The following is a 24149-nucleotide window of genomic DNA, read 5'->3' as shown; positions in this document are numbered from 1 at the left end:
GCGCGCACACACACACACACACACACACACACAGAGAAAGAGAGACACACACAGAGAAAGAGAGGCACACACACAGACAGACAAACACAAACACACAAACAGTCACACGCACACACAAACACACAGAGAAAGAGAGGCACACACACTCACACACAGACAGACACACAGACAGACAAACACAAAGTCGCGTGCACAGTACACACACACAGACACACACACACAGACAGACAAACACAAAAACAGTCACACACGCACAAACGCACACACAGAGAAAGAGAGGCACACACACTCACACACAGACAGACACACAGACAGACAAACACAAAGTCATGTGCACAGTACACACACACAGACACACACACACAGACAGACAAACACAAAAACAGTCACACACGCACACACACACACACAGAGAAAGAGAGGCACACACACTCACACACAGACAGACACACAGACGGACAAACACAAAGTCGCGTGCACAGTACACACACACAGACAGACACACACACACAGAGAGAAAGAGACACACACACACACACACAGTGACAGAGAGAGACACACACACACACACACACACACACACACACACACACACACAGTCAGTTACTCTCTCTCTCTCTCTCTCTCTCTAACACACACACACACACACACACACTTAAGGCTGCATTAAGCTGGAACACACATCTCTCCTGAACACACAGACTGTCAGATTAACACCGTCACCAACCCACACAAATAAAGGGTGTGTTTCAGTTGTCTATCTACACACAGCACCGCGTTTGAGAGGTCAAATGTTAAGCTGTACATGCACATATGGACACGAGACATGCCTGAAGGCCAAACACACTCATGAGAACTCACAAAATACACCATCAAATCATTCACAGACAGCAGCAGCATCGACGTTTAACATGTTTAGACTTTTATTAGCCACCATCAAAAACAATTCATACCAAACGGACGGAATCGAACGAACATTAAACACATCACATGACCGCACCAGAACGTTTAGGCAAGCGTCTCTCCCTATAGGAGGGAAGTGTGCATAACGCTTCAGAAGTTAAAAACTGCAGCTTCACAACAGATCTGCACAAAAAAACACACTGGAAAAATTCATCCTCGTTGTTTGAGACTAAACATGACATCCATCCTAACAGAAAATCAACACTTTCAGGCTTTGCTGCAAATATGATAATTTAACACTTCAGTAAGTGATGACAGCCAAACAACTCATGTGAGATTCAATTTGATAGAATTAATAGAGCAAACTCACTTATAAGTCTAACAAAACAGCACCAAAAACACATGCTAATGACATCTCCAACACATGCTGTTTTTGGAGATGTTTCTACAGTGATGCCATGGATTTTGTATTTTGGTTACGGTATCTTTGTAATACCATGTTTTTGGACATAGTCTACTGTTTATAACATGGCAACAGTAATGTCACATATTTTTACATTATCATGTACATTTTTACTGTATTCTTTGGAGTACTATTGGTAGCCTAAATCAATGTAGAAATCATTCAGTACCGTGGTATATATCAAGAGTGCCATCTGATATCATAACTGTACACCAGAATACCATGTTTTTGGCATGTATTGTATTAATTGCACTGGATTATCATGCAAATACTGTGGCAATCTTGCTGTAGTGTAATGGTTTATACCAAAGTATATCATAACTACACCAACAGACCATATGTTTTTCTTAATTTTTCATAGTAACTTAATAATTTAAGATGGCATACCAATACCATGGTAAACCTTCAATACAGTAGTTACATCAAAGAACTATGGTATTATCAGCCCTGCACATCAGCTATATCATCAGTCACTGTTTTTACACACCAAGACATCAGTCCTGAAGCAAAGAAAGCGCATTGATCCACATCACACACTCTCTCCATCCAACAAAGCCCACAAACACAAATACTGTCCGGTTCCTGTTCGGCAGCCATCAGCGGGCCAAAGACTGCAAAAACACACTCATCACGACTGTCAGATCACTTCATCCATCATAAACCACTCGAATGGAGCAGAATTACAGTGCGATTGGGATAGTTTGCGGTGATCGGATGTTGATCTGTGTGCATTTTAAAGGATGACAATGTCAAAAACACTTCTGCTAATGCTAATGCTAATGTCAGTTCAACTTCCCATCAGCCTCCAAACATATAAAAACAAACCGATGTTCAAGGCACACGTCAATGTTTTCTGGCGCTTCCGTTTAAAGTAAACAACAGATTTTGTTGCTAATCTCGATTGGCGGTTTTAATGCTGAAATGATGGGAGGCTAACACGTTCTGATAGCATTGCGTTTATAAAAACAGATCTCAAAATCAAACAAAACACAAATAATGACAGCCAAAGGGTGCTTGAGAGCTCTTGTAAATGCACATGTTGACAAACGCGTGGAAGATTCAATATTAAACATGAAAATCTGCACTGATGTGAGGCAGTGAGACGCATGCTCGAACAGTCATGCTAACAACTTGCTGCAAACAACTACAAAAACACAACAAACACACACACTCACACAAAAATAAAAATGCAGTTGACTTACTCTCATTGAGCACCTCCAGCAGCTCGGCGCAGTTCTCACACATGGTTCATAAAGGCGGAAAGTGTATTCAGACCATTGGAGAAATAAAATGTTGCCTGTTTTTCTCTCTGTCTTTTTAAGGGGGTGTTTAAGGCCCGACGAAATGCTTGATGAATGCTCGTTATTTTGAGACAACACAACCAGGGAGGTTTGGGCTCATGCAAGCGGGATTATTTGCCGAAATGTCGAGGGTGAAGACAGTAAATGTGAGGCACTAAAGGAGCGGAGAGTCAGTCTCCGAGTAGAGCGTTACTGTGCAGACTAGCACATACGGCAGCCATGATGAACAGGGACGGGAGTTACACTTCGGTTGTTTCCGCCGGCGACCTTCGGGGATGTTCGCGTATTTCCGGCAATGTTCGCGGTCGCTCGGAGGCAAGCGGATGACGTTAGGCGAGACGTCGTCTGTTTCCGCCGAGTCATCTCGCAGCTCGTTCGGCCTTTTTCGGAAAACTAGCAAAGAGAAAGGGAGGGGCGACCGTTGTTGCACATCGGGTGTTTTCGTAAGCTCCGCCTGGTTCCGGTCTTAGAAATCTCGCGAGAAACGCAGTCGAGCACGTGTACGTGTGACGTTCCAATTTTTATATATCTACTGAAGTACACAGTCTAATTTTTGTGTAATTAATTGATTGTATAACAATTATGGGTCATAGTGGATTAGACAGAATAAATTCATCTTCATTCCCTTGCCATGCAAATTGGGTACTACCGTTCAAAAGTTTGGGGTCAGTAAAAAAAAAAAATATTCATTCAGCATGAACACATTAAATTGATCAAAAGTGCGATTAAAGATATTTATAATGTAACAAAACATTTCTATCTTAAATAAATGCTGTTCTTTTTTAACTTTATCTTCATCAAAGAATTCTGTAAAAAGTATGAGATTCTCCAAAAATATTAAGCAGCTGTTTTCAACATTGATAACAGTAAATGTTTCTTGAGCATTAAATCAGCATATTAGAATGATTTCTGAAAGATCATGTGACACTGAAGACTGGAGTAATGATGCGGAAAATTCAGCTTTGATCACAGGAATACACTTAAAAATGTTACAATAGAAGTTGTTTTAGATTGTAAGATTTATACTGTTATTTTGATCACATAACAGCAGCCTCGGTGAGTGATATATGCCATAAAAAACAATGAAAAAAGCTTTTGCATATTTTTTTAAAGCTTTTTTTGGGGACAAACTTGTAAATAGTAGTGTACATTACACCAAGTACATCGATTTTTTATAAATCCTAAGCATTTTGTTTTTCACTGGCAGTTTCTTCCCAAAACAGCTTGATCTTAATATCAGTATTGATGATACTCCAGTAAAGCAGTATTACAGTCCTACGAGCTAAATGAAACACACACACACACACTGTGCTTTGTAAAAATAACCAACTTTATGTTTCCATAATACTAATGCACAGCTTTACAAATAGGATGATATGAACAACCCCTTCCATTATGACATCCCTATGCAAAAAAAACAACACTCCTCAAGTCTGTAGCATGAAAAAGATTTCAGTCTTTCCCATACAATGCAATCAAATGGAAAATATATATATGTATATATAAACACGCTCAACCCCCCAATAAAGAACTTAGAAACAGCACCAGGGCTGATCCTAAACCGTCACATTCACTTGCTGTGGTACACAAGCCACAACGACACGTCCCTGTGAGCAAACCTCACTTCCTGCACAGTCACTGTCCGTCTTCATCGGCCTGTCATACTGTATATTACATATTCACAAATAGATGAGGCTGAGAAAACATTAAAATGATTAGTCATGTGCTTCAAAATAAGAAAGCAAACATGCCGAACAGAATAAATCGATGCATATACAGTGAATTGATACAGGAGATAGACAGCAACAGTTTCCTTTATATAAAATGTTCTGTTATGTAAAACCAAGGATTTTGGGAGAAGTGGGAAGAGCCAGAAAACGAATAACAAACATGTCTTTAATTTACATATTGGCATGGATTGGGTTGACAAACAACCAACATCTGGATCAATTTTCCTATTTGTCCTCATTTGACTGCCACCTCTCTATACACACGCACACATTTGACAGAGGAGCTCGAGGTGCCCCGGAACGAGTGTGAAATCTTCATGAGTGTGAAACTGCAGAGGATCTCATTCACACATTTCCTCCGGGAGCTCGTGAGGATTGAGGATTCCTGGGACAGACATCTGGAGCTTGTGTTTCTCCTCCTGAGCCTGACGCAGAGCCGCTTCCCTCTCCTCCAGAAACAGATCTGTGGAGTCCTCGCCTGCAAACTCCTGCAAACACAAGAGAGAGGGAGTGAGTGAGTGTGTGTGAGAGTGTATGGGTGAGTGAGAGAGAGTGTAATTGAGAAAGCGAGCGTGTGTCAGCGAGCGAGTGTGTGTGTGAGCGAGCGTGTGTGAGCGCGTGCATCTATGTATGTGTGAGCGAGTGTGTGCGCGTGCGTGCGTATTTATGCATGTGTGAGTGAGTGAGCGAGTGTGTGTGAGGGAGTCAGTGTGTGTATCTGTGTGCAAGTGAGCGAGTACTTGTGTATATATATGTGTGTGTGCGTGAGTGAGTGAGAGCGTTTGTGTTTGAAAGTGATTGTGCGAGTGTGTTTGAGAGTGATCGTGTGAGAGAATGGGTAAGAGTGTGTGATGGCGCAGTGGATAAGACACATGCCTTTGGTGTGAGAGATCCGGGTTCGAATCCACTGTGAGACACCAATGTTTCCCTGAGCAAGACACTTAACCCCTTGTTGCTCCAGAGGCGTGCGACCTCTGACATATATAGCAATTGTAAGACGCTTTGGATAAAAGCGTCAGCTAAATGAATAAATGTAAATGTAAATGTGTGTGAGTGAAAGTGAGAGTGTGAGAATGAGCGAGTAAGCAAGTGTGTGCGTGAGTGTGTGCGAGTGAGCGTTTGTGTTAGCGAGTGATTGAGTGAGCGAGCGAGCGTATCTATGTATGTGTGAGTAAGAGAGCGAGTGTGTGTGAGGGAGTTAGTGTCTGTGTGCAAGTGTGTGTGGGTGAGTGAGTGAATGTTTAGTTTGAGAGTGATTATGTGGCAGTGTGAGTGAGTGAGAGAGCGTTTGTGTGTTTGAATGATTGTGTATATGAGAGTGTTTGAAAGTGATTGTGTGAAAGTGAGTGCGAGTAAGTGTGTGAGAGAGTAAGAGTGTGCGTTTATGTGTGTGTGTGTGCGCAGTGTGAATGAACGAACACCCCCACCAGAGACTCCAACGCTGTGGTCAAGTCAAGTAATGGCTGGTAAAAGTGTGTGTTCAACAAACACTGTAGCTGTTGGGGAAAGTTTATTTCCCACGCTGCTCTTATGTGTATCCACTTCTATTGTGAACTTCTACTTGTGTCCTGGGCTGCGTTCCTCTCCACTATCAGACACGCACTCGCAAACTTCCCTAAGCGCAATCCCTGCCGCCACTCGGAAGTGGACAATGGGAAGTTTATATGGACAGACCCTCGACCCCTCGATTTTGACCGAAGGAGTGAGTCTACTCGATGTACACTTCAAGCAGCTTTATATCCCACAATTCAACTTGATTGTGATACCACAGCAGATCACGGTTAACAGAAATGTATGATATATTAATTGCATTGAGATTTAATCGCATAATACTTGTAGCTAACTTATGTTCACAGTCAAAGTTTATACTATTGATATTTTTTTCGTTTGTGCATTTTATTTTTCTCCAACAGCTCATATACCAATAGGATGTAATCTGGACTCATGCATTTTCGGTAAAGCTGATTTGAAACGATGTGTATTGTGAAAATTAGGGGTGTGAACTTACACTGGTCTCACGGTTCGGTTCGATTACGATTACCATGTCATCGATTCTGTTCAATTCGATATCGCGATGCATTGCGGTGCACTGCATCTTCAATTTTACTTCAATAGTGATGTGTGTGTGTGCGCGCGTGTATGTGTGCGTGTTTGCCTGTTCGGGAAGTCGCAGTGACAGAAACAGTGACATTCCAGTTTAAGTTTCAAGGGAGTAAAGCATATTTATGCCATTAAGAAAATGAAATTCTGTCAAATCAATTTTGTTTTAAAGAAATGTTCATTTAAAAGCAGTGCTCATTCATCTGTGTATAATGTTACCCTAGAGAGCGCGCATGAACCGTCGTCGAGTCCGCTGTTGAAGGTGACGATCATCCGTTCATAATCACGCTTAACAACGGATACTTAAATCAGAGAATATTATTGGGGCGGGTGGATGATATTTGGCTGTGGATTCGGGTGACGTTGGAGCTCATCCGCTTACTCTACAGCAGTCAGACTCTTCAGCTCGCGGAGAACACGGCTAACGTGGTTTATCAAGTTAGTGTATTTCCTCCTGCATATTCTATGTGTGCGTGACATGAGCGCACACAGCGTGTGTCTTCTCTAGGTCGTGCTTACCAGGTTGTTCATAAAGCATTTTTAATTACTCGCACTCGCGTCTCGCCACCCTCTGCCAGTGTATGCTACCGCGACAAAACACATACGCGATTAACGACGTCAAAAAAGCGTCAGCACATTATAACCGGTTATGGTCTATTGCTGAACCGATAACCGAATCGTCCTCGTCTGCATCGCGATGCACCGTAGAAACGATTAATTTCAACACCCCTAGTGAAAAGCACTATACAAATAAACGTGAATTGAATCAAGGGCTTAGTGCGTCTCATTTAAACCTCATTCAATAGTTCCGCCAGTCGTGGCCACTCATGCAACGTAAGCAATAACGCACATCCAAGTGAACGAGGGAAGTTTGTGAGTGAAGGGCAAACAAATTGGGAGTGGAACGCAGCCTTGACCCAAGACTTGAGAAAAGGGAAGTAAAAACCTAGAAGGAAGTGACATACCTTGATCTGGACCAGGAAGTCCCTGAGGTGCTCTTTAAAGGCAGGAATGTCCTGATTCAAGCTGAACAGACCCGTGACAAACACCTTCACCTGGGCGCTGAAAAACACCATGGAGATTAACACATGACACAAACACATCCTGAAGACACAGACACCGTGTTGTGGGCTCTTCTTACTCTTGCAGGTGTGGGAAGGCCGTCTTCAGCAGGTTGGCCACGTACTCCTGCACGTAGCCTTGATTGTTGCCCGCGTTGCCTGCGTTCAGAGCTACGCTGATTTTACCCTCTTCCACCAGGTTGAACATGTAGGCGAGGATGGAGGCGTGCATCGTCAGACCTGCCCGTCACAAACCGCACAGATCAGTCATCAAATACACACACACACACACTAAATTAATCAATTATCATTACAGCAGTACAATGTTTTTAGTGTTTCATTTAAATTCACATAAATAAAAGGCAGTAAAACTTGCTTTAAATGTTATAAACTGTCCTCCTTTTTTGCATTACGGCATTATTATTATTATTTTATGTGCAATTATAATGATAATTGTAAAAATTATTGCCAAAATAAAAAAAGAAAATAAATTTTTTCCCTTTATATATATATTTTTTTTTTTTCCCACTTATAATTTTCGGTGAAAATGAGCTGGTTGTGTTTTCGACAGTGTTTGCAAGATGTGAAGCCTTTTTGTGCACAACAACAGTTCCATTAGTTAGACTGTAAACATGTCACTTTCTCTCTGCCTAGCAACTGACCGGCCGTATGAGAAGTGTCCGTGACAACGGAGAAAATGTGCTGCAGGATGTCACAGAAGTAGGTTTGATAGAAGCTTTGAGCTGCTCCCTCCTCCTGCGCGATGTTCTGCAGCATCGTGAACAGGACCTGAAGCCCTGGAGACACACAAACACACACAGCCGCCATTTTCATTTATGTTGTATGTGACACGAGTAAACCTAATGTCACAAAAATACTGAGCAACCACACAAATCCAGGGCACAAATTGCATTCAAAAACATTTATGAATACCATAATTTGTAAAATCAAGTGAAGCTAAAAGCCTTTTGCATTCACAGAGTTGGTATAATTGTTGGTATATTACACACACACATATATATATATATATATATATAAATTAGCTTGAAGCTACATTCAACTGTAGCCCTAACTATAGTCCTCCACCCACCTGTGTCGGCCACATTCCTCATGGTGTGTTTGAAGGCCCAGATGATGGAGTCCAGAACCAGTTTGAACTGTGCCGGAGGGATGGACAGGAATGCTGGGAAACACTGGGAGTTGACGGCTTGCAGCAGGTAGAAGAAATGCGTCCTGTGCTCGGGATACTCCTCAAAGTTCTGAGATGGAGAAATAACGATCATTAAAGTAGGGCTGCGTGATTTCGGGATTCTATGGGCCCCATTGACTTCCATAGTAGTTTTTCAGTCAAGGGACCCATCAACTGTTTGGTTACCCGTATTCTTAAAAAAATATTCAGCAGAAGAAAGAAACTCATACAGGTTTGGAACGACAATAGGGTGAGTAAATGATAGAATTTAAGTTTTTTGTTGGAGAGTGCTTCTCATGACAAGTTTGAGAAGAGGGTTTGTGCACGTTAGCAACCTGAACTCAGAGCACATGGAGTTCAGTGAATCGTGCCACTCTGAGACACTGAAAACACTGGCGGATCATGAGCTGCTCGAATGTAAAAGAACACAGTGCAGCACATATATTTATGTAATGAAATCACAGCCTTTGTGATTTGACAAGTGCATTAATATTGGCCATTATCGCAATTTTGGTTCTATTTCGATTAATCAGCCCTACATTAATTGGTGAGTGTATTCACTAGGGCTGGAATTATTATTATTATAAATCGATGCATCGCAATTCATTGATTGATTCCAATATTTTCCGAATGCATCGCCATTCAACCTCTCGAATAGATTCTAAGCTTAGTTTTTAACAGCATATGGCATTTTAGGCAAGTTTTTAACCCTTTTAAATCGGCTGTGTCGTCGCTGACACATACGATCAAGCTGTATTCATTTTACCCTAACTCTTCAACCGTTTGCTTTGCACTATCAAAACCATTCAAATTGCACACAACATGCGCTTTTCGGCAATATACGGCTCATTACGGTAATTTCATGCATTCCGTCAGCAAATGAAAGCAGCTTTCTGGCAGAGCGGGAAGGAAGGATTTGAACAGAGATACGAAGCGCGGCAGGTTAGAGTGTTTTGGATTGCATAAAAAAATAAAAGAAATGAACAAATACATGCCGAAAGAAGTGGTAGACAGCAGAAGAGGGGATTGGGATGATTTTTAATGAAACTTGGGAGGTAGATGGCCGTTACTCTTTCACGTATTTTAGCATGTGGTCTGTGCATGTGTATGTGTGCGTGCCTATGTATGCATGCATTTGTATATGTGTGTGAGTGTATGAAAAAAATGTGTCCTGAATGAAAACTGTGCAACCCAATGTCACAAAAAAAGACTTGTATATAACTTTTATAGTTCATTTTCCAACTTTAAAGTGTTAGTTTCTTTCGTTCGTTATATTTCTATTTTTTTCTAAATAAAAAAGAAAATGTATTCACTTATTTTTGTCCATTTAAATTCTATTTACAATAACTGTAATTTGTTGAAAGCTAATTTTTTTTCTGAAAAAGATGACACCTTGCACATGAAGATAGCACATTGTTTTAGAATTTTACAGTCAATGTGACTGTGTCTAAATGTGTGAAAAACATCTATTTTAGCTTCAGGTTCTAAAAGGTTAACAACCGCATGCTCAAATGCTCACGAAGAAGAGCGCTCGTGCGTTCGGCTGAGTCTGAAAATGCACTTGCACCTCAGAATGCTTTTATGGCATGAGATTAATGTAAACAGCCCCCTGCAAACACCCTGGTAATTCGCTTCAGCCTTTTTGAACATTATGAAGGATTATTGTATAGAAGGTTCAAGTGGTGTGTGGAAGCAAACAGAGTATAAAGCACGCAGTGCAAGCTGCTGTTAAAACTAAGCTCAGAATCGAGAAAATCGCGATGTATTCGGAAAATCTCAGAATCGATCCAGAATCATTTCTCGATTCACAATGCATCGATTTATTGTCCCAGCCCTAGTATTCACAATATCAGACTTGCATTGGTTTGAGGCTGAAAAATCGAGATGTAAAACAAAAGACGTGGACTAACCTTGTTGATCATTTCTAGGGTGCACTCAAACACAGCATCAAATATCTTCGGGATCTCTCCTGTTATGTGGCCGCCAAGCTTGTTAACAATGGTTGCCATAGTGCTGAGCACCTCTGGTTCTCGAGCGGCCGGGACGTTCCTTTGGTAGTCGATGAGAACCGCCTCCAGCAAAGGAGGAACGAAGTTCTCTCCAACCTAAAGAGACAACAACAATGCTTTGTACTGCTGTCAAACCCGGCGTATTATTGTGGCATGAGCGCAGACTGATCCAGGATCAGCAGAACTAACCATCTGTGGGTCGTTGGAGCGGCTGACCCATCCTGAGATTAGCTTCAGAGTCTCTCTCTTCACGGTCCGCATGCTGCGTATTAGAGGCTGCTTCGTCACCATCTCACCTGCAGAGAAACAGCAGAGTTAAACGTGAGCTGTTATTACTGTTAACGTGTTAATTCCCCTCTACTTCGGCACAAGGTATTTCTACACTATTCAATTCGACATGTTGGGCTTGAGGGTTAGTGCATGTGCAGGGTGCCGTTCTTTTGTTGTGCGTGTCGTAATGGTGGTTATGCGAAACCTTGCTGTGCACTAAAAGCGTGTCAACTATATAAACGTTGTGTTTATTTTGAGTAACAAGCGCATGCGCAGGACGCTGTTCTGTTGGTGTGTGTCGAAATGGTGGCTATCCGAAACATTGCTGTGCACTAAATAAAGTGTGTCAACTATATAAACGTTGTGTTTGGGTCATGTGCTCCATGCCAGGTGTGCTTGGCTCACCGTTGCTCTGGATGGCAGAAGAGATGTTCTCGCTCAGGCACTTGTAGACGTTGAGCATGTCCAGGTAAATGCGGCCCAGCTGCAAGACGAAGGGGTGACCCACGGCTTTACACGCCCTCACGTTGGTCTTCAAGATGCTGCCTAGCTGACGCACCGTCTCCGGGTCCTTCAGGATGTCCACGTTCTGATTGAAGAGAGACATCATGTACTTTGAGTTGAGGTGCCGTTCTGCTTCAATCTTAACACTGAAGCATAAACCCTTAAAGGCACAGTATGCAAGTTTCGTTGCTAGAGGTCGTTTTTTTCAAAACAATTAATGCGCAGCTTTATGACGCAGTAAATGAGTGTGGAATCATGGGAGTCGTTTTCTTTACCTCCACAGTCAATGGAAAGCAATCTGACGGGGAAGTTTTTCTAACGTTATTGTGGTATGATCAGGGTGGGGTCGAAAGCCTGGGACATTTTACATTGCTCTTGTATTATTGCCTAAAAGCCTCAGTCGGCCGCTAGTGCAACTCCTTTCATTTTTTTGTTTATTTGCGATAAGTTACGTTTAACGTCAAAGCTCCTCCTTTCTATGAACTTAAACTTTGGTACAGTTACATTTGATCAGTTAATGTACACATTTTATTTCATTCTAATGAAATAGCCACAGGTGCTGAATTACTACTCATACAGGTCAGATTATCTGACGAATTAAAATTGTGGGGAACGCAGCGCTGTTTTACTTGGTCACAACAATCATACTAAAATAGAATGACTTGTGCTGCTAAATGACATGCAATTAATTTTTAAATATGTTGTATGGTAGAGAAAATGCTGTATTACTGTCGCTACAAATAAAGGTCTTTCTGATTTCGCTACGTTAGCCACTTGACAAAATAGTGTTGTCTGAGGCATGGTCAATGCAGTAAAATCAAGGAAACAAGAGATTCAAACAATAAGACTAACTGTGCTGAGCTAAATAACGATGACTCGTTTTCTGTCCATAATAGTGTCCAAACAGTTCAAATAACAAGTCTAATAAAAAGCATTTCATATTAAAGCATCTTTGGTGATTCCATGGTTTCTACGGAAATCGAGGGTAGTGCGGATATGACATCATAGACAGGCGACGGAATGATGCGGTCCGTTACACTGGTTAAAATAGCTGATTTCTCTGGATTTAAATATTGTTGGAAACATTTTGGATAATGCAAGTATACAAGTTAACAAAATGTATAACATGGTTTTAGGATATTTTTATCCAAAAATCTTATATATTGTGCCTTTAAAAGTGCAAGAAAAATCTGTTCCCTTTTGGTTTGGAAAGATAAAATCAACACTCAAACTGTGCACTATAATGAGGCTAGAATAATACTGCTTCTCACCTTGGTGGCCTGCTGGATGATGCTGTCCCACACCTGGTTGGGAAGGAGCATGTATTTCTCAATGAGACGCTCCTGGACGGTCTGGTCCGTCTGTGCTCCGATCATGTAGCCCACGGCCTCGTAGAACGTGTGCACCTGCTGCGGCTGCAGGTCACAGATGATGGTGTTGATGTTGTTGAGGATCTCGTCGATGAAGGGCATCACCTCGCCCACCTGCACCTGCACAAAATGCCTCCTGCACTTCTGAGCGATCTTGATAAACGTGTCGCAGGCCATGTCCTGCACGCCATCATGGGTCTCTGAAAGACAGAGAGAGACTTTCCAATTAACATAAACCTTCAGATAAAATGTGCACTTTAGCAAAAAAAAAACATGCATGACCAGACGAAAGGTCAAACACAATGCGTTCCCTTACCATGCATGAACTCAAAGAGTTTGTTGACGACGGTCTTGAGGAACTTCCAGTGAGCCCTGAGGAACCGTGGGTATTGGCCGACGATGTACATGATGTTGGAGGCAATGATGGCCTTGTTGTCTTTCCCTCTTTTCTGTTCACACAGACCCAGCAGATCCTGAGACAGAAATATATGAATTTTACTGACAAACATTTACATAGACAAACACTAGGCATCATACAATTGCTGACTTTGTAAATGGTTCATACACCTGAACGATTCTGGATAAATTGAGAATCACACTTTTTTTTGTGTGGGTCACATTTCTCCCACGATTCTGAACAGACAATTGCAGTCTATTTTAAACCTTTAATAAATCTGCAATGAATCATTTTTTTAAAAACCAGTTTGAATGAATGATTCAATGACTCCCTCATAAAAACTTCACTTGTTTCATTACTGAATGAATCAGCATTTTTTAACAAATCTCTTGAATGAAAGATTTAAAACGACAAATAAACTATTTACAGTCACTTGTCGCCACCTGGTGGTGTAACGATGCTACTTTCAAAATGTGATTTGTTCTTTTAATCGCTTTCGTTGACAACAGTGTTCATATCTGAAATATAAACTTTCATCCAGCACTTATGCGATAATATGAATATTTGTTACACCGAAAAATTATATGGTGTGGTTGAAAAAGGTATAACAAACAGGCAAATCGATGTCATTTAGGAATAAGATCGTGTTGGTGTTGTTTGAATCAAGATAGTGTTTTCTTTTTTTTTTATGATTAATTGTGCAGCTCTATTGGTAACAGAGAAATATTCATACACTACCACTACCTTAAATCGTTCCGAACACAACAAACACACACATTGCTCATTGCTAGGAGACGCATTACAGATTAAACAAACATGGATGTGCAGGAGATGACCACAAAAGTTGTTGCTGCGTTAGAGGTGAGTGCCACAAGTCAGTTTTATCAGTGCTGAGGAGTCAGATATTGAGGCTAGGGCTGGGGCGGTATGGATTTTTTCTAACCGCGGTTGAAAAGCAAGATTTTCCCGCGGTATGGCGGTAAACCGCTTTAAATAGAATGAAAGGAATGAAAGAACACATATTGCAACATGTCTTAATTACAAATATTATACTCCATATTTATGTTTACATAATATAGTGTTATTTTTTATTTAATCTATGTTGATTATATGAAGAGTGAACAGCATGAGTAAGATAGGATCATAAGATGGGTCAGACACGATTTTGACCACTTCATTAAGTTTTGTAGAAAGCCTTTCATTAAATTAAATTTCGTTTTGTATAAATTGTACCTTAATTTTAATCACTGTTTCATTAACTAATTGCCTGGAATTAAGAAATAAGAAGCAAATAGCAGACATATAATCAGGAGGACGTGGAAGCGCGGGTGCGGTCTCTTGCGCGTGAACTGGAGCTCGTCTCATAAAATAACCGAAACTTGGCGTAGGCTGGGCCTAAAGGTCTACTTTTAAACAAAATTCAAAACGAAATGATAACATTTTAGTCTACAGTAGCCTAGTCAGGTAAGGTCAGGTTTGCCGATGTGCGTTATAGGCTATTTACTTATTCATATTTATCCCTGTGCCCCGATCGGAGACGGAGTTCACTGCTGATATTCTGGGGATACAACATAGCCAATATATTAGGGACTTTAGCCTTTAAATATCTTTGATGCATTGGATCAGTGTTCTTTCTAGAACAGCCAAGAGCTTTCTAGCCTCGCGGCAGCAGCACCTCGCATTGCTCATAGACCTTAAAACAGTCAGCGCCGCGGATGCGGTTTCGAAAATTGATCAAAAAACGTTGGTGCGGGTGGATGGCGGACAGATGATGAGTTTTGTGATGCGGTTGCGGATGAAATAATAATAGCCCATCCGCGCATCTCTGATTCGAATGGAATGTTATAATGCGTCATGGAACATTGCGCTCCTCAAATCGCGAAAGGTCGGATTTGCTCCATCTTTTGATGATAAGTTTTGTTTAGAAAACCTTGAATCCATGTAAGCCACAATATCATTAGACATAATCCATGTCATTAGAATCAATGAATCCATGTCATTAGACACAACGTGCACATGTCTAGGCCAAGGATTTTTTTTTTTTTTTTTTTTTGCGGTGATGACAGTGACGAGCTCAGACACGCGGTTGGAGTCACGTGACCGCAGTATTGCGGTAATGCCGTAACCGTCCCAGCCCTAATTGAGGCTAATTTGTTACGCATGTTCTGTTAATTTACTTTTATATAGTTATTGTATTTGTATTGCATTTGCAACACTGCTTTGGTTTCATCATACACTATGATAAGAGTTCTAAAACCAGCTCAAAATATCAAACACTGATTGGACGGAATCATAGTCCGAATCATACACTACACGATTTGCAATCTTTTTTCCATGTAAACATTTCCTGATAAACTCAAACAAACACATGCTGAATAAACAAACACCTTAATGACGGTGACGAGGAATCTCTTCTCGTCCTCCTCATGCATGGCCCCGCTGATGGAGCCGATGGCCCAGCATAGCGTGTTCAGGTTCCTCCAGGACCACTCGGTACCATTCACCTGATTATGAAGCTTCTCGGTCATGATCCGTTCCGTATCAGCATAGTCCAGATGAGTCAAGTAGACTGGATGAGAAAAAGAGATCGTTATTAAGCTTTCTCCAGAAAGATAAGCCGCGTGCTGTTGACAGAAGCTGCATGTGGAATCGCATACTTCCCTACTAGGCGAAAAAAAGTATGAGACAAAACAAGTCTGAATTCACAGCCCTCATTAGGACAAGAGTATGCAAAAAGAACCCGGATGACTTCTGAAGTGTGCATACCATGGACACTTTACTATCCCATGAGGCAACGGGAGAGCATTTGTGAATGGCAGTGAAGTGACACGACTGACGCTGGTAGATCACATGATAATGACAACAACACGCATTCATACTATATAGAACATACTTTTTTAGCGCTCGCAAAGTACGTACTTATTTAAAAGAAGTACCTACTCGAGAGTATGTGATTTCATATGCAGCCCTAGACTTTTTTTTATGCATTATAAGCCCGTCGTGATTACCCAGAGTCTCTCTCATGTTTTTGTAGAGGTTAATGGAGTCTGTGTCCTTCATGAATTCTCTCACCACCTCGCCCTGATCGTTCTCCACCACCAGAACCTCCTCCGGTTTGGCCATGCGACTCACCATCAGCAGACGCACCTGAGACCGGTCAAGAACACAGACGGTTTTTTCTCCTGCTACCAACATTTTGAGGTGGGCTTGCTGTACACTGTGACTGACTGACCTTGGAGAGCACAGGCAGGTACAGGTGTCGGCGGGGCGGCACGTCGAAGTGTTGGCTGGTTGAGAGCATTGGAGAGGTAGAGGTAGAGAAGGGACTCTCTCTGTAGAGCTCGGCGGCCAGGTGGTTCCAGTACTCCAGGCAGATCTTAAAGATCTCCGTCTCCTCCACCTCAGACACCAGCAGCATGTAATGAAGAGCCTGAGCACATGGGATTCAATGCATGAGTGTGTGTGTGTGTGTCACTATCACATCATCTCTATACCTTTCACTGTGTGCGTACCTCCATGAGTGTCTCTCTGAGGTTCAGTCTCTTCTCTATCAGTTGTCCGTGCTCTTTGAGGAAGGTGCAGAGGAACAGACTGAGGTTCTGGATGAAGTTCTGCTCATCGTCTTTCCCATTTGCATACGCCAGACGGATATTTGTGTTCAGTGGAAGCATCTGTCAAGTAGAATAATGAGGGTTTACTTTAAAAAACAAATAGTTGTAGGTTTGTTAGTTTTTGTTTTCATTCTTTGTAACACTCAAGCAGAAACTGCACTGTTCAAAAAAGAATCATAAGTTTAAATTGTGAAATTCAAGGCACATAATACTGCACACGTTTGCATAGACCCCTTTGACATCATCAAGAAGTCGTCCAACCAGATCTAGCAACACGGTTATACACTACCATTCAAACATTTGACTATTTATTTAACCAAAAATAGTACAAAACAGTAATAATGGAACATTATTAAAATGTAAGACGGCTGTTTTGTAATGTAATTTATTCCTGTGTTGGCAAAGCATTATTACTCATATGATTACTCACATTATTAGTGTCATATGATCCTTGAAATCATTCATATTAAATCATTCTAATTTGGTGCACAAGAAACATTTCTGATTATTATCAATGTTGAAAACCGCAAGAACAGCATTTATTTGAAAAAGACATCCTTTGTAACATTATAAATGTCTTTACTGTCACTTTTAATCAATCCTTGCTGAATAAAAGTATTCCTTTCTTTAAAAAAAAAAAAAAAAAATCTTCCTGACCCTGATCATTTGAACACTAGTATATGCATGCGAGTACCTGTTTGAGCTGCATCATGGTGAGGGTGAACAGGTTGACAAACTGCTCCTCGTACTGACTGACACTGACGCCAGCGATCTCTGTCAGACACTTCAGAGTGACGTTCCGGAACATCGGAACATTCAGAAACTGTGGAAGAAGTCGGAACACAAATGATAAACTTTCTGGTACACAAAACATGTGAAAGATCACAAATGTAGGAGCACCAGCTCGGACACAAAGCCTTAAGGCAGAGAGCCCATTAGAACAGCCAGCGCTCCAATCAATTTTCCTCTCTTTCTTACGCACTGGCAAGCTGAACCAATGACAATGCGCCTTTGTGAGAGGAGTGAGCGTTTCACACAATCAAATAATACAATTTTAACAGCAAAAAATGAGATACATTCTTGGGATCTCACATTTATTGTTTTATTTATTTAGCTGCTACATAAGAAACCCCTCGTGTCTTGTTACCTTGTACACCAGTGTGCTGATGAGTTTGGTCTCAAATATGTAGCCCAGAGGAATCCAGTTCAGGAAACGAAGGAGTGTCTCTAATGTGGCGTGGACCAGAGGGGCATTCTGGGAATTTTCCTGAAAAAAACACCCAATGATATCCAAGTTAAAAATGACAGGCCGAAGAATACTGAACTGATCAAAATAACGACTGTCACTACTGTGATATTCTGCTACGTACGTACCATGACAAATTGGCAGAGCTGGAATATTTGGGAAAATTCGTTGCACATACTGCAAGAGGTAAAAGAGAGATGTTGAGTAAATTTACTGTTATTATTTCCCCAACTACACCTACAGCTCTACTGACAAGGTCTGTAACGGTCACATGTGTACCTGTCCTTCAGGTGTTTGGCTTTGACCTGAGTCATCTGGCCGCTGGAGAAGTCAAACACCTCCTCACTGAGGAGCTTCAGGATGATCATGTTGTTCTGACACAGGCTCTCACTGGTGCGACTCGCTCCCACGATGTCACTGATGAACGTGGGCCAGTGCTTCGGCCACTCCTGCTTCAGGATCTACACACAAACAGGATCACAGTGAACCAGACACAGTCACAAAATCACGACAACAAAAATTCCTGAAATGATGCTCACCTGCACCAGGATCATGTTGAGCTTTGCTATGTAAACCCCCTCTTTCTGTAAGAGCAAAAACACGAGTCAGTGACGGGACAAGTACAAATCAGGGTTATTATACCTAACAAGTTTAATATGAGTTTTAAAGTGGTTTCATATTTCATCAAGTTGTTTATTTTATTTAATTAATTAAAATTGACTAATTAATTGAAATAAAAAAACTTAACTGAAAAAAAAAAATAATAATTGAAAAAACTTAAACCTATATTATAGTGATGCACGATATATCGGCCAACATCGGTATCAGCAGATGTATGTACATGTTTAATGTTATCGGCCCAATAAGAAAATTGGCGGATACATTAAAGCCGATTTATAATGTATAATTTCCTTCAGCTGACGGTTCAGATGCGCAATTAAGTTTTGAATTGCTTGAAATATGATTCAAATCACTTGAAAATACAGTTCAGTGCAACATGGTTCAGGTTCCTTTATTTTTACCCGTAGGTATTTGTTTTGTAGTGTCAGAGTTATCCACACATTTTAAAATAAATAATTTCTGTGTCATCTGTGCATTTTGTTCCTCTGATTGATGGCTGCTGGGACAATGCTATTTTTATACTGCTTTGTTCTGCACTTTGGGACTATATACCTTCGCCTAGAAGGAAGAAGCTGAAATTCACTGTGCAGAGGGTGGGCATCATCATTTATGATTGAGCCAGTTATCCGCTGTAACTGTCTGGTGTACAGGAACACTGGGCTAAACTGTGACACACCAATCAGCTTACTAGACCATTTAACAATTTGATTTAGGGAGTTTCTTTTCTTTAAAGATAGATTCCCAAAATATGACACCAAAGAGAAAGATAAAATCGAGTCAATAAAAGCACGGTAGAATAAGACCATCATGGTTTTATCAATATTAAAATAAAACAGTTTCCTCAAACAAAACAAGCGCAGGTGCCCCTTTTTGCAAACAGCTTCACAGCTTTTGAGTCGATAATTGTACCAAGATATTTGTAGGATTGGGTACATTCCATTGTCTGACCTTTAATGGATGTGACTTCATGCATGTGGTCATGTCTTCTAAAATCAATGATCATATCTTTTGTCTCAGATGCGTTTAATTGAAGGTAGGACTCCTCACACCACGTGACAAAGTCGTCGATGACCGGGCCGTGACAGGTCTCATTGTCCTGAAGCATACTAACAATAACAGAATCATCTGCATATTTTAAGATGGTCCTATTTGTATTTTCGTACCTACTCTGACACATGTTTGTGTGAGGATAAACAATAGGGTGAAAGCACACATCCTTGAGGGGAGCCAGTTGAGGAGGGAACTTGGTCTGACAGTGTTACATTTACCTTAACACAAGTCTGTCATGTGTCGGGCAGAAGCCCGGCGTTAAATTGCCTACCGGTTTATATTTGAGGAATTACGGTATTGGTTATTAGCTTTCAAATATAAAGAATTATCGGTATTTTCATATTAGTGCATCCCTACTATTTTATTTCAGTCAATTTGTCAAAGCAACATTTCTCATTTTTGTTTAGTTTAAGTTGAAGTACTACTTCAATTGAAAAACTGAACTAATAAAAAAAAAAGGCAAAAACACATGTAAATGGAAATTTGAAAAAAAAAATATTTATAAAACCATAATAGGACATTATACTTAAACACTGGTGCAATTGGTAGAAGATGAAATATCTGAAATAATGTATTACCTCTACGCTGTTGGCATCAGAGGAAGTCTTGATAATCAGCCCAACGACATACTTCTTAATTCCTGTGAACAGACAGAGCTGTCAGTTTTTTGTGCAGACCTTGCGCAAGGAGTCATTACGTTTTTTATATGATAGTATAGTTATATAATGTGGAGTGGTGTAGAAGATTCTCTATAGCGCAAGGGTCCTGAACACTGACCCTCGAAATCTATTGTCCAGCAGAGTTTAGCCCCAACCTGGATCAAACACACCTGCCTATAACTTCCTGAAGACCTTGATTAGCTTGTTTGACTCAGGTTGGAGTAAAACTCGCAGGAAAGTGGATCTTGAGGGCCAGAGTTGGGATCACCTGACAGAGAGACAAAGATCAGTGTCGCCATACATTCCCTCACCTTCACATTGGTTTCGTGGAAGAATCTTCCAGCGTGTTTTGATCACTGTCTCCAGTATCTGAAGGGCGTAGTACTGCAATACAGATAACAAAAGGATTAAACATCAGTTTAATGTGGCAGAAAAAATTTGACCATTTTTGACCTATGAAAAGAAATTCTTGGGTCAAAAATAGTCTTTGGTGGTGGCGGACAAACACAGTCATCCACACACACACACACACACACATCCCCATGTGAACTGCGAGCCCAGTACTGACAATAAATCCAAAAATGTATATTTAAAAAACCTGTATGTAAAAAGTTGCAAAGGGACGGATTTGAAAAGTTAGTAATATAATGAACAAAGTAACACATTACATAGAAAAAGTGGCAGTTATATAATTTTGCATGTGCACTCCAAGACTTAATGCACAGATTGTTTGTTGTAAAGTATCAGAAAATCAGCAGCGAACAGTACTAGAGTTCACACCATATGCAGACTTGGTTACTGTTCGCAAATGCGCATCCGAGTTCAGAAAACAGCGCTCACATCATCCAAACAAACTGAACTCGGCCGTCAATCAAACCTGTGCGCGCACCAAAAGTGCCACTCTATGGGTGACATTCAGTAGCAGGACTCAATATAGAACAAACATTTGCCTGGCAAAATGTAGAAAGGCATTAATGTTGACATACTTTTGTCTTCATGTTCTGTGAGAACTCCAGTATGGTGTCCACTCTGGTCCAGGCATCTGGGTGGTCCTTCAGGTTGGTGAGAACTTCTTGTGCAAGCCTTTGCTAAAATAACGAAAACCACGTTTGATGCACTGTACGCGTCAGGCAAACACCGAACTACGATCTGAAGTGTTCAGAATTGTCTCGGATTTTGCAAATTAACAAATACCTGAGATCCCACGTCATAGTACATGGAGTTGACGACATTGTCCAGCAGGTTGATGTCTAGCTTCTGACTGAAGTCCAGCAACTGTCGTGCTGTGTGATCCGCCAACATGGTCATGTCTGCCGGCATAGAGCTGCAGGAGACCAGGGAACAAGACGGGCCACATCTTTTAGATATCAAATGTCAAGTGACACCTCTTTGACTCCTCATCCCATTATCAAATTGATAATTTCAATGAATGAAAATGTTTTATATAGATATATATATATATAGTTTTAGCTTCAATTGACTGAACTTGATTAGTTAATTGAAATAAATTTTTATTTTATTTCAGTTAGTGGTCAATGCCATGTTGCTCATTTTCGTTTGTTTAAATTTAAGTACTACTTCAACTACTAAAACTGAACAAAACTCAAAACACAGGTTAAAACAACAAAAGTATTACAATTTTAACTTAAATGAAAAAAACATAAATTCTAAATATTTTTAGAAAAAAATTAAAATAGTATGTTAAATGATGCACTGGTACCAAATAAGTATCAATATTACCTCTACACTACTAGTTGTTTAACCAGTGATTTGTGATATTAAAAGTTAGACGCTAAACCAGTGGCTCACACCACGTGTGTCCACAAAACATGCATTTACACTGAAATACAACCAATAATGACACCGAGTGTAGTTTTGCTGAGATCACTGATGTTAGTTCTCCATGCTAAAGAAGTGCTAACATGGCAGATCAACATATTAACTGTGTGTACAGCTATAAAAATGAAAAAAGTTCAACAATTTGAAATATCTTAATATAGACTCATTCAACTTTTTTGAAAGCAGCCCACTTGAATTCAAGCTGAGCTTCTGCAGCTATGGGCAGCGATAAGGAACAAAACGCGTTTTTGTTTCTGTTTCACAGCAGCAATGTCAGCAAACTAGCACTTCATTCAACTCGGTTATCTTAGTTGTTAATATTTATAACACATAACCATTTCGCCGAACACCTTTAACTTACCTGTTTTAAACAAAACTCCTCTTTTCGCTGAGAAAAACAAAACAAAAGAATGCTAACGTGGTTCGGGAATCTGGAACTGGGTTTGGTGTCGTGGAAAAATGCGTCGCGTCAAAACAAGATTAAGACGTCAGGTAAAAAAAAGGTATGATTGATCTATCTCATTTTAACGATAACGTGTGTACAAATATTCAAAAAGCAATCTGAGTATAAAGCAAGTTCACTTTAAATGCTAACTAGCTGGTTACCTCAATATATAGCCATACACACTACAGTGCAGAGAAAACGGTACATGAAACCCCCCCGAAACACACAATTTCGGTGTTATTTTTAATTATTGTCTTCAGTAATTGATTCCGGGTCCTCTTTCAGTCAGCAGCTCGTGTTAGTTCATCTGTCTCTCTGTATGACGGTTTACAGCTCGCTTTAACAACTCAGTCCGTTTTATAACAACAGCATCAAAGCAATCGTTAGTTTATTATTTTGTCTATTGCATAAAAAACGTTGTTTTATATCAAATATCTGCGAGAGACTGTGACCCAGCTCCTCTCCAGTCTCATGCATCACACGCAAGACCGGTTGAAACCGGTTCAGACTGGCATATTCCATCTCGGTTTAGTTTTCAGCCCGTAGCGCCGCGTAAAATTCGGACTGTGGACACGCCCTCCGCTGCAGCTGATTGGCTGGAGAAAGAGCAGGGCGGACACCTTGCTCGCATGTGATTGGCTAGATTTGCGGTCCGTCAGGATTGACCCCTCCCAGCGTGTATTTTGCCCTTGGTCTCATGTATGAGGCGGGTTTTGCATCACAGCGTGAGCGTGAGGTGGGCTGGACCGCGTGGAGCATGGAAAATTACTGAGATGTTGCCCGTGATCTACAAACAGTAACTGACCATGCTGTGCGGTTTTAGGCTGTGGCTCATGTTTGAAATGCTCTATATGCTCGTATTTATAGTTAAGAAGTAAAAAAACAAACAGATAAATATACAATTTTTAATAATAAAGTTTATTTTCACATATTAAGTTTCATTTTCGCCCATTAATAATCACACACATGCAAACACAGTCATTTAATTTGTAACATATTCAATAATTTAGTGTTTTGGACCCTTTGTTAAATATATTTGACTAGGGGACACATATTTCCACATGTATGCTACATTCATTACTGCTTACTGAGTGAATGTCTTGTAAACATGTCCAGGTCACATTCTGCCCCATATAAACAATAAGAAATTATACATTTATCAAATTAAGCTCATCGTTTAGATTTGTGGCATGATTATTTTCAAGATAATTCAGCAAATTCTCATTACTATAATGCATATATTATATTTTTGAGGGTTTTTCTTTTGTTTTGCGCTAAATCTCTTTGTTGTCAATGGTGATTCGCAGTACTATTGTTGTTGTTTTTTGTTAAAATTGCAATGTTTTTTATCATTATTTAATGTATTTAAATACTCCCATGA

At 40.5% G+C, this 24149-nt stretch overlaps 2 protein-coding genes across 2 annotated transcripts in view; both read right to left on the bottom strand.

The window, feature by feature from the left end:
• Positions 1-2900, bottom strand: part of usp34 (ubiquitin specific peptidase 34) — a 78598-nt gene extending 75698 nt beyond the window's left edge. Inside the window, exon 1 of the mRNA XM_077245885.1 lies at positions 2569-2900. Coding sequence (XP_077102000.1) covers positions 2569-2611 — 43 coding nt within the window. The 5' untranslated portion in view covers positions 2612-2900. The remainder of the gene's footprint in view (positions 1-2568) is intronic.
• Positions 2901-3976: 1076 nt separating this feature from the next.
• xpo1a (exportin 1 (CRM1 homolog, yeast) a) lies at positions 3977-23298 on the bottom strand. Its single transcript, XM_077245882.1, has 25 exons — positions 22930-23298; positions 22685-22711; positions 21679-21808; positions 21471-21572; positions 20796-20868; positions 20404-20465; positions 18694-18738; positions 18434-18615; positions 18283-18331; positions 18056-18175; positions 17603-17731; positions 16810-16968; positions 16530-16727; positions 16306-16444; positions 15685-15866; positions 13217-13373; positions 12802-13100; positions 11432-11615; positions 10946-11052; positions 10658-10852; positions 8649-8817; positions 8221-8355; positions 7639-7798; positions 7463-7559; positions 3977-4885 (listed from the first exon to the last, which is right to left on the bottom strand). The coding sequence occupies exons 3-25, from the start codon at positions 21802-21804 to the stop codon at positions 4739-4741; spliced, it is 3216 nt and encodes a 1071-aa protein (XP_077101997.1). The 5' UTR covers positions 21805-21808; positions 22685-22711; positions 22930-23298; the 3' UTR covers positions 3977-4738.
• Positions 23299-24149: the final 851 nt, after the last annotated feature.

This window comes from Siphateles boraxobius, unplaced genomic scaffold (assembly GCF_051911475.1).
Source record: "Siphateles boraxobius isolate OS27281-9 unplaced genomic scaffold, OSU_SipBor_1 29, whole genome shotgun sequence".
Taxonomy (NCBI): Eukaryota; Metazoa; Chordata; class Actinopteri; order Cypriniformes; family Leuciscidae; genus Siphateles; species Siphateles boraxobius.
The sequence above is the reverse complement of the archived record's forward strand: the minus strand, read 5'-3'. Positions and strand labels throughout refer to the sequence as shown.

What these genes read in the sequence shown, in the direction of transcription:
- xpo1a (XM_077245882.1), bottom strand. Translation starts at nt 21,804, where the DNA reads ATGCCGGCAGACATGACCATGTTGGCGGATCACACAGCACGACAGTTG. An exon ending in AAACATGAGAGAGACTCTGG is followed by an intron (nt 15,867 to 16,305) that starts GTAATCACGACG and finishes TTTCTCATCCAG; the next exon opens with TCTACTTGACTCATCTGGAC. An exon ending in GGACACTTCTCATACGGCCG is followed by an intron (nt 7,799 to 8,220) that starts GTCAGTTGCTAG and finishes TGTGACGGGCAG; the next exon opens with GTCTGACGATGCACGCCTCC.